The sequence below is a fragment of the Labeo rohita genome, chromosome 21, assembly GCF_022985175.1.
Source record: "Labeo rohita strain BAU-BD-2019 chromosome 21, IGBB_LRoh.1.0, whole genome shotgun sequence".
Taxonomy (NCBI): domain Eukaryota; kingdom Metazoa; phylum Chordata; class Actinopteri; order Cypriniformes; family Cyprinidae; genus Labeo; species Labeo rohita.
In genome coordinates this window covers 29,075,643-29,090,022 of record NC_066889.1, presented here as the reverse complement: position 1 = coordinate 29,090,022, position 14,380 = coordinate 29,075,643, and the positions used below count along the sequence as shown (strand labels likewise).

The 14,380-nt window shown below is 37.1% G+C and overlaps 1 protein-coding gene across 2 annotated transcripts in view; it reads right to left on the bottom strand.

The window, feature by feature from the left end:
* Window positions 1-7,882, bottom strand: part of LOC127152402 (ceramide transfer protein) — a 34,131-nt gene extending 26,249 nt beyond the window's left edge. Inside the window, exons 1-2 of one of the 2 annotated variants that reach the window (XM_051093039.1) lie at window positions 7,262-7,882; window positions 6,266-6,400 (exon numbers count right to left, since the gene is read on the bottom strand). In XM_051093039.1, the coding sequence (XP_050948996.1) occupies window positions 6,266-6,400; window positions 7,262-7,405 (279 nt within the window). In that variant the 5' untranslated portion in view covers window positions 7,406-7,882. The remainder of the gene's footprint in view (window positions 1-6,265; window positions 6,401-7,261) is intronic. The other variant, XM_051093040.1, reaches the window with a different exon arrangement.
* Window positions 7,883-14,380: the final 6,498 nt, after the last annotated feature.

The following is a 14,380-nucleotide window of genomic DNA, read 5'->3' as shown; positions in this document are numbered from 1 at the left end:
GAGAACAAGCCGCTTGATAGCACTCCTCTGGGGTTTAGCACAGCACACTAATCGAAATGCAAACTCAACCACACACACACACACAAAAAGTCATTGACATTTTAAAATGCACATGACTCCCTTTCTCTCTGGCAGCTGTAACTACAAACACAGTTGCCTTTATCAAATATTCAGCAGGCCAATGTGTGTATATACGTGCTAAAAGTGATGGGCATTGCTGTTAAGTGATTTATTAATTTTAAGAATTAGCCTACTTCATAAAAAGAGGCAGGTGTCAGAAACAATGCATGCATGGATAGTTTTAGAAATGATTCAACTCAGTTATGAAGACATTGAAACCTTGACCTCAGTTTGACAAAAATGAACATTTTTAGGCTAAAGTAATGCATGCCTTCTTGCAGCGATGGTCTGCAATGACAAAAAGTACCAAAGCTGCCATTTTATTTTACCAGACAGCAGCTTCATTTAATGTCTGAAAGGCTTTCACACACCGTTTACTGAACCCTGGTGACCGCTGCTGACATAAAAGATGCGCCTCCATAAAAACAATCTCTGCTCTTCATTTCTTTCTTTCAGTGTAGCTGTTATAAACTGATGACAACTGACTCCTTTTCTGTGCTGAATAAACACGCAGTTGCTGCTTTATCGCATGTGCTCATTTGGTGAGACATTTATGTGTAAATGACTTCTAATTAAAAGCTGGCATGTAAATATGGCGAAGATCATAGAATAATTTTCCCGTTTTGAGGCGACAGAGCAGTTCAGCTACATGCGGATCAAGTCGGTTGTGTTTACAGAAGACTGATGGGTTGGCAACTCATCTGGTTGCAGTTTTGAACAGGTTTTCTTGTGGTTTAGATTTGGATAGATGAAGCCGGTTCAGGACTGAGAGCAATCCGAGCGATAATCAGTCCAAACCCACATAAATCATCTAAAAAAAAAAAAAAAAAAAAAAAAAACCCACAGGAGAATACACACAGGACCTGCAGGGTTTGAACACCAAAGAAAGCACACACATCATCAAGAAGAAGACCTCAACTTGATCCATTTTCTCTCTAATAAAACCAGTAAAAAGAAACAAAAAACCATCAGGTCAAAACACCAGAGTAACTTGACACACACTGTTTCCACATTCAAATCGCCTTTACAGTTTCTGCTTTTCCTCCCGTGTCTTTTACTTCTCTCCACTCATGCAACTACCTTCCAGGGCTCAACATTAAGGATTTTTCTGCTTGTTTCACTTGCTCTATTAATATTTCCACTGGGATCACAACAAAATACATGCTTTCATGCTTGGTGGTTCGAAAAGAAACACATTATTTTTAACATAATTTACATTATTACAATACATTTTTCCCAGCCTGGTACATTAGGCTCGATTAGTTCCAGGTTTAATGAGGAGAAACACCCGTCTATGCCATTCTAAAGCTTGGGAATGCCAGGCTAAATTTTAATATAACTCCGATTGCATTCGTGTGAAAGAAGGAAGTCATATACACCTAGGTTGCATGGAGGGTGAGTAAATAATACGCTAGTGTAGGGTCCTATCATCAGCCTGCAAGATCACCAATACATGATATTATCGTGCTAATGTATTTAATTATTTACATACTTAGTTTCATTGCCCGAAACCAGCTCCAGCATAAGGCTAAAAGCAGCCTAACATTATCAAAGAACATCATCGCTGATTAGCAATGCTTGTGTGTATCCCCGCTGTGCTGCGGCTTGTTAAAGCAGTTCTCCACGCTGCATCGCTAAAGTTAGGCTAATCCCCCACCTCATCCTTACCCTCCCTCTAACAATTTGAATTTCCATGGGCGGGATTTAATTTAATGATATTATAATGGACCGCATTGTGACATCATTGCATGCAGAAAACAAACGTTGTAGTCCAAAGGTTCGTTATAGTTCTTGAAAAGGGATTTTTTTAAAAACGAAATCTCTCCTTTTGGAGTGGACTTTGAGATTTGAGATCTTTTTTATTCCCAAAGATACACACCATACACTTACTAAAGTTCAAGAAGTGAAAAAGCATAATAGCACCTCTTTAAGCTTGCAAATGGTAAGAATGGTGCAATCCAAACACTGGCCTTTCCTCTACTGCATTTACCTGTAAACTCAGCTCTAGTAAGAACTTTGCCTGTCCTGACATGCGCCAAACTCTGCACTTTAGATCCCACGGCGGCCTTTGCAATGATCCGCCCTGCACCAGAACAACCTGTACCTGTGCGTACCTGTCCTTCCCCATATCCCTGACACACTGAGAGACAGAGAACTTCCCCTCTGCTCCTGTCAGATCATGACATAGTCCAGGTCCAGCGCAGCTCAAAGAAAAATTGCGTGTTTACGGGCCACGCTTTGGGAGAGCTTAGCAAGAGAGCAAAAGGGCGAGAGAAAACCCAGCTCACGTGAGCGTAAAACTTGGCAGGCGAAAGCACATAGTTCAAGTTCAATGCACTGTGAGCGCTGAAAGCTGTGTGGTGCGGTCGCTGTATTGATGTTTTTTTTTTCTTGGGCTGAATACGCCCGTTGATAGCAGGTCCAACTCAAAACGCTACGAAATGAAGCACAGAAAAGAACCTAAACTACCTGCTAACACAACTGTATATTGCTGCTTACTTACCAAAGACAAAATGTCTCAAGAATCTTTCTGTGTCAATTCAACTAGAGGTCCTTGGTTGAAAAGGCTATTACAATATCTTTAATACTTCTTAAGTAACAAGCAAAAAAAACTCTCTTTGCTTTTCTTAGAAAAGACAAGACATTAATAAAATCAAAAATTTAAGCTGGGGAAGAATCTGAAATTTAGTTGCACACTAAATTTAAAAATTAGCAGATGTTTGGGGCAAAGAAATGCCCCCCCAAATTCAACATAATGAGCAAAAAACTCAACTGGCATCATGAAAGCTGAATAAATAAGCTTCCCATTGATGTATGGTTTGTTAGGATAGGACAATATTTGGCTGAGATACAACTACTTGAAAATCTGAAATCTGACAGTGCAAAAAAAAATAAATAAATAAATAAATAATAATAATGAGAAAATCAGCTTTAAAGTTGTCCAAATTAAGTTCTCAGCAATGCATATTACTAACCGCAAAATTAAGTTTTGATATATTTATGGTAGGAAATTTACAAAATATCTTCATGGAACATGATCTTTACTTAACATCCTAATGATATGTGACATAAAAGAAAAATCAATCATTTTGACCCATACAATGTATTTTTGGCTATTGCTACAAATATACCTGTGCTACTTTAGACTGGTTTTGTGGTCCAGGGTCACAAATGTGAAAATGAATGTGTGTTGATTGCAGCATTGCATTTAGATCCACACAGGTTAAACTGGTTACTGACCTAAAAACTGACCTAAAAGACAACACAGATACATTAAATAAGGTAATTATAAAAATTTTAACTCTTGTAAAAATGTTGTCACTTTATGGAGTAAAGTTTATTCATCTCACTAACCCCATGCATAGGCAATAGGAAAGGTATTGTTTGAGTTTCAATGTGAAATCATGCAATAGTAAAACAGCACATTGAATTCATTAAGTGATGCTGACAGACAGATTGAATCAGACCGACTGCCTGTGAAATTGTTTTTGTCATCATACTGATTGATCTTTCACAACCCGTCTCCATCTCCTGAGGTCTGACATTCACAAATCTAATCAAGTCCAATTCAACAGCTCGAGTGTCTCACAAAAAGCACAATTAACACGAATTCCAGCATGTGTGCTGATCTGAGCGCTGAACCAGCTAGACCCAGTTTTACAGGGACACATAATGAGGCATTCTGGGTTTGAATTAGGTCTTCACATGGACAATGTAATCCTGTTGTGTCTGCAAGGGTTAAGCCGGTCTGATTTTAGGGTGGTCCCGTTTGTGTGTGTGGTTTAAGTATGTGTGAGTCATGTGAGGACAGCGTAATCGCAGGCAGGAAGAGCAGAATGACACAATAACCTGTTTTTTGTGAGGATTTACGAGGACAGATTGCTGCCGTGTGTGCTGAATCAATCGGAATAAAGCTGCTTCGTATTCCAGAGCGGCATTCTTAGAGAAAGATTTACTGAGAAAAAGAAATAGAAGGTTTAGAAGCACTCAGCAAATGTTTTTGTTTTTGTCCTCTTAAGATTACATGGAAAGGTGTACCCTTTAAACACAGTGGTAAATTTATAAGGAACTGCAATAATGCATGGTTGAAATCCAACGTCTGACTGTCAACTGAATAAAACATTCACCAAGGCCTGTGCATCATTTTCCAAAAACTATGTTTCTTGCATTAAGCCAAATACAATATTATAAACAAATTACAATATTGAAAGATTTTGGACAGATAGAGATGTGCATATAATATATAATGACCTGCAGTGTTTTACACTAATAAAATAAATAAATACACTGAATGCCAAACAGCCTTCAAGAAAGGCCAGTAGAGAATATTTGTAGCTTAAAAATTCATTCACCACTGGCTGGTGTCAAAGTTAATTTTGGACACTAAATGTCACACATTTCTAAACACACGCTTACGTTTAATACCAAAGTTAATATTTACGACTAACCATAATGGTTGAAATTCAACAAATACACAGCTGGAAAAGAGTCACTCTCAAGTTTTGAAACAAAGGAGCCATTTTTCTCTTGCTCACAGCCAAAATGCAAAGCATCAAATTAGAATGTCGAACAGCAGTGACCTGCAGCTTTAAACGTGAACTACCTGAGCGCAGGCTGTGCACACGGTCACAAACCTATAAAACCCTTCAATCGCCATTCACTTCCTGTATTTGCTGTGTTTAATACATTTCCTTACAGATAAAATGTATCAGAAAGTGCTTGTCTGTTCCTTTCCCTCTATCTTCAGTAAGAGTTTTCGTTTAATCATTGAAGGACTACTGGTAACAGGGTCAGCATAAGGACTTGTACCTCTCCAGCGGTCTCCATAACAACACAACCTTCGCCCTGTTTCCTCATTTTCAGTGGTGACGCAAGATAATACGGGCACAGCGTATGCATGGACTGCTGCTGCACATGTCGAAATCTGTGTGTGGTCATGAGTTAATCTTCAGCGCAATGCAGGGAATTCTCATTTCATTCTGTTTGTCCGGCCCAAATCAGATCATAAGCAATCAAAACTAAATCTGAGCATTATGCGTGCAATAGATACTAAATACATTCAGCAATAGTTGCCACTACTCGGTCTGAATCAATCATGACACATTAAAAGGCAACGTTCACAGTGGCTCGCAGCTTTCTCAGGTGCGTGTGCGTAAGTGTGATTTTAGCATGAATGGGGGGAAAATAGGCCACAGTCTGTCTGTGCCTGGCCGGCTGCCTGTGGCAAAGAATTGTGTCTGTCCTCCGTCAATCTCTTTTCTCCTCTCCACTGCCCTAAAAAGGGCTCTCAGCACATCTACTGCCTCAGCGATAATCATTTTAGATGAAGCACAATCATCATACCAAATCTAATTTCTAGAGATGCAGCAATACAGACCCAGTTAACAAACATACATTTGGCTAACGTTCCCGTTAAATGTTATTTATGAATGTTCTCTGAAGTTTTTTCTTGGTTATCTGAAAGTTAAAAAAAAATATAACAGAATGTTCCATTTTATCATTTTGCAAACATTACAGGAATGTTACTTTTGCACGTTCTCTGAACCATAAGTATTAACGTTTAAAAAAGGTTTGACAAACGTCCAACTAAAATGTTTTAGAAAAACAATGAACAACATTGTTTTAGAATGTTTCTAAATACCAGATAACATTACAATAGAATGAACATTCTATTAACGTTACTGGAAGAATGTTTGTTCATATCTTTGAGACAACCTTTAACAGCCAATAAACAATCAGTGAAGTTTCAATAATGCATTCAACTCACTGAATTATACAAAAACAGGGTTATTAGTGTGAAATCACATGCCTCAATTCTAATGAGGCATTAAAACATTATAATGTTTAAAAAGATGCTTAGTAATCCCAAAGCTGGCATGCAAAAATTAGAATTATGAAAATTTTGAAAAAAAAAAAAAAAAGGCCTTATATTATCTGTCTAATCAAGCTGATAATAAAAAATGTCTATATTGTCAATAAAACATCATGTATCTCTATGCAACTTCAGTTTAGAGCTCCCAGCATGACAATCTCCGATTTGATCCAATTCAAGCTTTCGTTTTGAATGCACACCATCATTCTAATTTTGGCTCGGCTCTGAAATTCCCACGGCTGTCTGGAAGGATCTTTCCCCCGGGATACTCACTGTGATGACAGCCTTGCTGAGGCACAGCGATCCGCGACAGCCGTACTCGCGCTCGTCCTGGGATTTGTAGTAACTCAAGGTGTTGTTCTTCAGCACGACCCAGCGGTCCTGCCATCCGTGAATGTAGTTAGTCCACTGTAGAGAAACACAACTGTTATAAGAAAACAAAAGCTGTATTTAAGAGTGCGCACACAGCCATACTGATGACTTATGACAGTAAACAGCTGATGCACAGTAAAACAATTGATTATATTTTAGATCTCATTCAAAAGAGAGAGGGATTAAGTCGTTGCATGTGGAATAACACACTAATCTCTAATGGAATATGCTCCTCTCATCACAAAAACAGATGATCAGCTGTCTGAGTCATGAGGAGAGGTTTTCTCCTTTAATCCCATCAGGAAGAAAAGAGGAGCAGATGAACTCTAGTAACCCTGACTAACTCTAGCTTCAGCCCAGAACCTGCTGCACCCCTTCTGAATTATACATGCATAAAGAAAGATATCCATGCATCACATATTAAGTATTAATCATAAAATATAAAAAAAACAGTCTTGGTTAATATAACCTTGGGGCTTGCTGTCTGAAGAGCAGCATATGGTCAGCATGCACCTTAGAAAACATAACCGTGATGCGAGGAAATAATGATATATTATTTAAGCATTGATAGCATTTGTTGCACAGCGTTTTGTGCTTAATTCAATTAAGAACATCCATGTGCCCGGGCAGTAATGAGGAACAGATCAGAAGTAAAACACTGGGAATATTACAGTGACGCAAAAGGTAAAATGGTTTAATTACTATGCAAATAATGTCACCATGCAACATATCCAAACTAAAATCGGCGTGAGTAACGTTACTGTTTGCGATTACGATTTAACAGGCTTCGTGATATTCATCCAACCGCCTGACGTTTGTTTACATCGGATCAGGTGGAAACACACACAAACATACGCTTTCCCGGTTCAGGAGGCATAATTCGGTATTTTAACTCACCTTACTGAGCACCCCGCCGAATTCCGCCACCCCTCCGTGCGGCCCGGGTCCCGGTTCGACGTCCAGATCCTCGTCGGAACCGGAGGAGTTCCAGCTCTGGCTGTCCGGCAGGAGTCTGCCGTTTGGAAGCGGGCTGGAATTCATAACGAATCCAACGAACGCACGAACGCTCCACCGAGGGGGAAAAACGAGAAAAACCGAAAAAACGCGAACGTAATATCAGCGGCGGATGTCCGTTAGAAGGTCTCGCATCGATTACGGTGTTGTTTATCCAGAAAACCCCGAAAATAAGCGATGAATGTGGAAGTAAACCGTCCGTGTGTTGATATCATGAACGTCTGTGAGGCTGCGCGAGGCGAGCGCGAGAGACACCCGCCCCCTCGCTCTCTCTTTCCCTCTCTCTCTCTCTCTCTCTCTCTCTCAAAAAAAAAAAAACGCCCTCTAAATCAACATCAGCTGCCGAAAGAGATTTTCTCTCACTCACAACAACAACAAAACGCGAATGACCCGAAAGAAATATGTGGAAAATAAAATTAATTCCACATTTATATTTTTCCCTCAATTTTTCAAGCCAACGTCATCCTCGCCCGCGGAGGCGCGCACTTGCAGCGCCGCTCTCCCTCAGCTCAAGGGGCGCTGGCTAGCGTATGACGTCACCGAAGCCTCGTTTTCCTTAAATGGAAACTTTAGCCACGCCTTTCTATAGAAAAGATTGATAGTTTGAGGGATTTTTAGATAAAGAAACGCCTTCAAAAAGCACTCAGCTTTTGGATTTGACAGCATTTGGCTGAATATCGATGACATTCTAAAAATAATTCATGTAAGATTAATTATTTATCAATATGTGTTTATACTGATGTGAGTACCGTTTGTTTTTAACAAATATTGATTGATTAAGTGCTAAATAAGTGCTCCCAGAAAGAATCAATGAAAACATCACGTGAATTCAGCCTATTCTCAGCTTAATTGTAGGTTCAAACTAGACGAGTAAAGTTTGAGAACAAACTTTAAGTTGGCTTGAGAAAGCCTAGCCTGAAAGTTTGAAGCAGTTGTAAAAGTATGAAAGCAGCTAGCATGATTTAACACATTGCTTACATGAGCTTGTTGCTTGTATTTTTATAGGCTGATTACAATGTTGTTAGCATAATTTGCAAGTTACTAGCATGTTTCTAGTCTGATTAGCATGTTGATAGCATGTTTCGTGCATGATTAGCATGTTAGTAACAAATTTCTAACATGATTAGCGTGTTACTAGCACGTTGCTAGCACGATTAACATGTTGTTAGCATGTTTCTAACATGATTAGCATGCTGTTAGCATGATTACCAAGTTACTAGCATGTTGTTGGCATGATTAGCATGTTACTAGTATGTTGTTAGCATGATCAGCATGTTACTACCAAGTTGCTAGCATGTTTCTATTATGATTAGCAAGTTGCTAGCATGTTGTTAGCATGATTAGCATGTTACTAACATGTTGCTAGCATGATTAGCAAGTTACTAGCATGTTGTTAGCATGATTAGCGTGTTACTAGCAAGTTGCTAGCATGTTTCTAGCATGATTAGCAAGTTACTAACATGTTGTTAGCATGATTAACATGCTACTAATGTTGTTAGCATGATTAGCAAGTTATTAGCATGTTGTTAGCATGATTAGCATGTTACTAACATGTTGTTAGCATGATTAGCAAGTTACTAGCATGATTAGCATGTTACTAGCAAGTTGCTAGCATGTTTCTATCATGATTAACAAGTTACTAGCATGTTGTTAGCATGATTAACATGTTACTAGCACGCTGCTAGCATGATTAGCATGTTACTAGCATGTTGTTAACATGATTAGCATGTTACTAACGTGTTGTTAGCATGATTAGCACGTTAATAGCATGTTGTTAGCATGATTAGCATGTTACTAGCAAGTTGCTAGCATGTTTCTATCATGATTAGCAAGTTATTAGCATGTTGTTAGCATGATTAACATGTTACTAGCAAGTTGCTAGCATGTTTCTAGCATGATTAGCATGTTATTAGCATGTTGTTAGTATGATTAGCATGTTACTAGCACGCTTCTAGCATGATTAGCATGTTACTAGCATTTTGTTAGCATGATTAGCATGTTACTAGCATGCTGCTAGCATGATTAGCATGTTACTAGCATGTTGTTAGCATGATTAGCATGTTTCTAATGTGTTGTTAGCATGATTAGCACGGTACTAGCATGTTGTTAGCATGATTAGCATGTTACTAGCAAGTTGCTAGCATGTTTCTATCATGATTAGCAAGTTATTAGCATGTTGTTAGCATGATTAGCATGTTACTAGCACGCTGCTAGCATGATTAGCATGTTACTAACATTTTGTTAGCATGATTAACATGTTACTAGCATGTTGTTAGCATGATTAGCATGTTACTAGCATGTTGTTAGCATGATTAGCATGTTACTAACGTGTTGTTAGCATGATTAGCACATTACTAGCATGTTGTTAGCATGATTAGCATGTTGCTAGCAAGTTGCTAGCATGTTTCTATCATGATTAGCAAGTTATTAGCATGTTGTTAGCATGATTAGCAAGTTGCTAGCATGATTTAGATAGCTCGATAGATTAGAAATATTAGAGTGGAAGCTTGAATTTAGTCTAAATGGATTAGAAATAGCACATAGAAGGGAAGCTTGATTGAGGGATTTTGGGAGTTTGAAGAGTGTTGCTTATTTGAACAATCCGTCAATGTAAGTTTATGGGATTTTTGGTGGCTTTGATAGTCTGGTTTATGAAAACCATAAGCTGGATCAGTTACCCTGGAGAAAAAAAACAGCATATGCTGGTAGGTATGTTTTGATGCTGGTTTAAGCTGGTCCTTTGCTGGTTTAAGCTGGTCATGTTGCTGGTGAAGGACCAGCATGAACCAGCAAAGGACCAGCTTAAACCAGCATCAGAACCTACCTAAGCAGCATTCCAGCATCAAAACATACCTACCAGCATATGCTGGTTTTTTCACCAGGGTAGAAAAGATACAGCATACTGAGTCAGACCAGTCTGAAGGTCTGGGCCGAGTTTGGTGGTTCTAGCTTGAAAGCTCTAGGAGGAGACAGATACCGAAATTTGGCTCAGAAGAAGAAGAATAATAATCTTAAATAGTAGATCAGTAAGTTGGCTTTCTCAAGCCAACTTAAATATATATTTTTACATTTCCACTCAGGAAAATGTGAGTTACACTTGTAAAACCTAAACTTTATGATGTTGTGGGTTGTTTTCGGGCCTTTGCTGTGGAGTTGCTAAGATGTTCTGAGGTTGTTAGCATATTTTAATGCGGTTAAGTGTTGTGTTTGGTTGCTACAATGCTCAAATCACTAACACGAACATGAGTAATAGTGAAAGTGATGCCTCACTTAGTAAACACTACTAATGTAGAAATCTAAATGTGGTTTGTGAAATTAGTTTTGCGTTGATGTTTTCATGTTTGTTTTGTGTTGAGATTATTTAAAAACCACCCATTCTGATTTTTGGTTTTGTTTTAGATTTCTACGAGGTTTGAAGAGTTTAAAAAAGTATGCCCATATGAATGCAGATTTATTTGTTATATTCACAGAGATTAGGGAAAAGGTATTATGTAAGTAGGAGAATCCTTAGTGCAGATTCATACAGAAAAGCGTGACCTGTTGACCTCTGGTGGAGCGTGTGTACTTGTGACTCACCACACATGACCATGAGCTCCAAATTGGCGGCACAAACACAACTGTGATTGAAAAAACTACAACCCTGCATTTTTTAAAAAACATAATATGTTGAAAATAATATAATAAATATACACTAGCATTGTGGTGGAGTGATCTGTGCATGCAAGAATTAGACAGTTTCTTCTGACAGTTGTTGATGTTATGTGATCATGATGTAATATTAAGTCATTAAACTAATTTTAAGATTTTTGAGTCGTTGACATTTTCATTGTGGCAGCTGATGTTGCTTATACTCACGTCCTATTTTTGTAAAGTTGCATTGATGCACGGATTCTAGTGTGCATCTTACAAATTGCTGAATGTCTTTATTCAATCATTGTGATTAGTGCTCGCTATCTTTCATTCATAGCAGTTGTGCCATTAGCTGTGCATCATTCCCCTGTGACTGAAGCTCAGATATTTAGGTCACTTTACTCCACTGAGCTCTGCTAACTAGAGAAAGAGGACTCTGTCTATGATATAATGCTATAGACCACAATACCACCTCATTAGTTTTGCCATTAAGGTTATGCATGCATATCAACAGCAAAGCATTAGTGCCCCACCATAAAATGTTCCTGACACTTTCCATTGGTTTCCACACATTTTGTCTGACAGGTCTGGGTGAACTGCCTTCATCTGGATCACTGTGAAAAGAAAAGGAGATGGATGGATGAAGGTGAATCAGTGGGTGCGTCTCTAAGGAGGTATGATGCTGTAAACGAATATCACATTTCACATCAGCTGTAACATAATTAGACTGCTGAACATGCAGTCTTATTATGTTATGTCTAATTAGGAATTCATCATAAATTATATATAATATTCTATATATAACAATCCATTCTGTTTTTCATACATATGAATAAATCTAAATATCTCAAAAATAAATATAGGAAAAAATGTTTGTGTGTGTATATAGGAAGTTTAAGAAATATTGTTTGTATGTCTATAAAAACTATTTTTGTTCATGTATTTAATATATATATATATAAATGTATCCAAATGAATGGAAAAACAGTGTTTTTATACATATGAAATATAAATATTAATTAATATATATCACATATATGTGTATATATATATATATTAATAGTATTATACATATAAAATATAAATATTAATAAATGTAAATGTATTAAAATATAAATATATGAAAAATACTAAAAGCACAAAATACTATTAAATATAGATTAATAATAAAAACAGTACACAACAAAAAATAACGAGTATATATTGAAAAATAGAAAAATATATAAAGAAATAAAATTAATAATGAAAAAAAAAAAGCCTTTTTGTCTAATTGAGCAGTTCTTCACCAGAATAAACTCTGGTTTTGTGAAAACTGTTCAGTCCTTCATAATTAAAACAGATTGTAAAAGTCATTTAGTATTCACCTCTTTTTGTCTTTCTCTCTGTATTTGTTCACCTTTCACACAGTGAAAACACAAGATGCACATTCCATCTCACTGTCTGTCCGTCTTACTCATGGGATTCAAGGATGCATGCGAATATGAGTCACTCACTGTTGGCAGTGAAGGGAACATGATCTTATTACTCATGATTATAGCAACGGTTCTTACAGCACCGGCGCACCCACGCTGTCCTAACCTCTGCAGTTTCACTTCCCGAATGTGTGATTAAAACTTCAATAGCTGTTAATGTTCATTGAGCTCTTTTTCAGACCTCTAGTGTCTAGTCATCTTATAGGTTACTAATACAGTTTAATGGCTCAGTTTTGTTTTCACAAATACTTCCTTGTGTCTTTCTGGAAAGTCTTACTCAGTATCTTTTTCTTGTTTTCCAGTACAAATATATAAACATTCACTGTAAAAAAATGCTGCATTTTTACAATTTTAGTTGTAATAACTTAAAATTTGTTGAGATAACTTAAATATCCAATTTAACATAACCAAAAATACAATTTTAAGTCAAGCACAAAAACTTACTTTAAGTTGAAACAACACATTTTTTTAGTTATTCTAATGTTGAATAACGAATCACAGCAATATGTTTACAGTTAAAAATCAATCTTAAATCTTGAATACTTGAATGTTTTCTGAAAATGTATGAAATGGAAGTGAGATTTTGCTTAAAGTAAGAAAACTGCGGGGTGGGGTGAGATAATCTTGTTTTCTTTTTGAATTAAGTTTATTTTTTCTTAGCCCATTGGCAGATATGTATTCTTATTTTAAGCCAAAATCCAATTTGGTTAGAATTTTTCAGAAAACTTATTTTGGTATTTTGGTATTTTATGCTCACCAAGGCTGCATTTATTTGGTTAAAAATAAAAGTAAAAACAGTAATATTGTGAGGTATTAATGCAATTTAAAATAACTGTTTTGTATGTAAATATATTGTAAAATGTAGTTTATTCCTGTGATGCAAAGCTGAATTTTCAGCATCATTACTCCAGTCTTCAGTGTGACACGAGCCTTCAGAAATCATTCTAATATGCTGATTTCCTGCTTTTTTTTTAATATTAATGTTTTTTTTACAACAATACAAACAGTAATATTGTGAAATATTTTTACAGTTTAAAGTGACTGTTTACTATTTTAATGTATCTTAAAATGTAATTTATTCTTGTGATGTGAAGCTGAATTTTCAGCATCATTACTCCAGTCTTCAGTGTCACATGATTGTTCAGAAATCATTCTAATATTCTGATTATTATGATCAGTGGTGAAAACTTAATATTTGGAGGGAACCGTTACATTGGGTTAAAGATTAAGATTAAAAAAAAGAAAAAAAGATTTTAAAAATAAAAAGAAAGTATTAAAAAATACTAAGTCATTTTTTGCAGCATGGGTGAAATAAAGAATTTAAGAATTGCCTTCCTTTTGATTCATGAGTTGGAATTTGAATTAAATTGGCCAAACACACAGCAAGTTGATCTGTTTATCTTTAAAGTTGGCATGAATTGTAGAATCACCCTATCTATATGCATGGTCCATGTTATGGACATTATGAACGATTCATCCATGAAGGTTTTAGACACAGATCTTTTGGTGCTATGAATCAGATTTTCCTGACGTTTGAAGTTCTTGGCCTCAACTAAAACATAATTGATTCCAACCCTTTCTGCTCAGATAGATCGCCAAGGGAAATATCCGAACGTACACTTCCATTTCCTGTAAAAAGGCTTTTTATGGTATTCTACAGTGTTCAATCGGGGCTGTATGGAGCTTGCGGCCGTGTCATGTGTTCGACTCTGGCTGAGAGCCTGGTTCGGTCATGAGACCCATGAAGGAGACCACAAGACCTCCATCAGGACCTCCATTAGCCCAGCAGGACTCCTCCTCTTCCCCCACACGCTCCAGATTAGCGACGTTCCTCGGAAAGCCAGGCACGACCGGGAATTAGACACATGTTTCTCGATTTTGCGGAACTGAATGGCTCGTT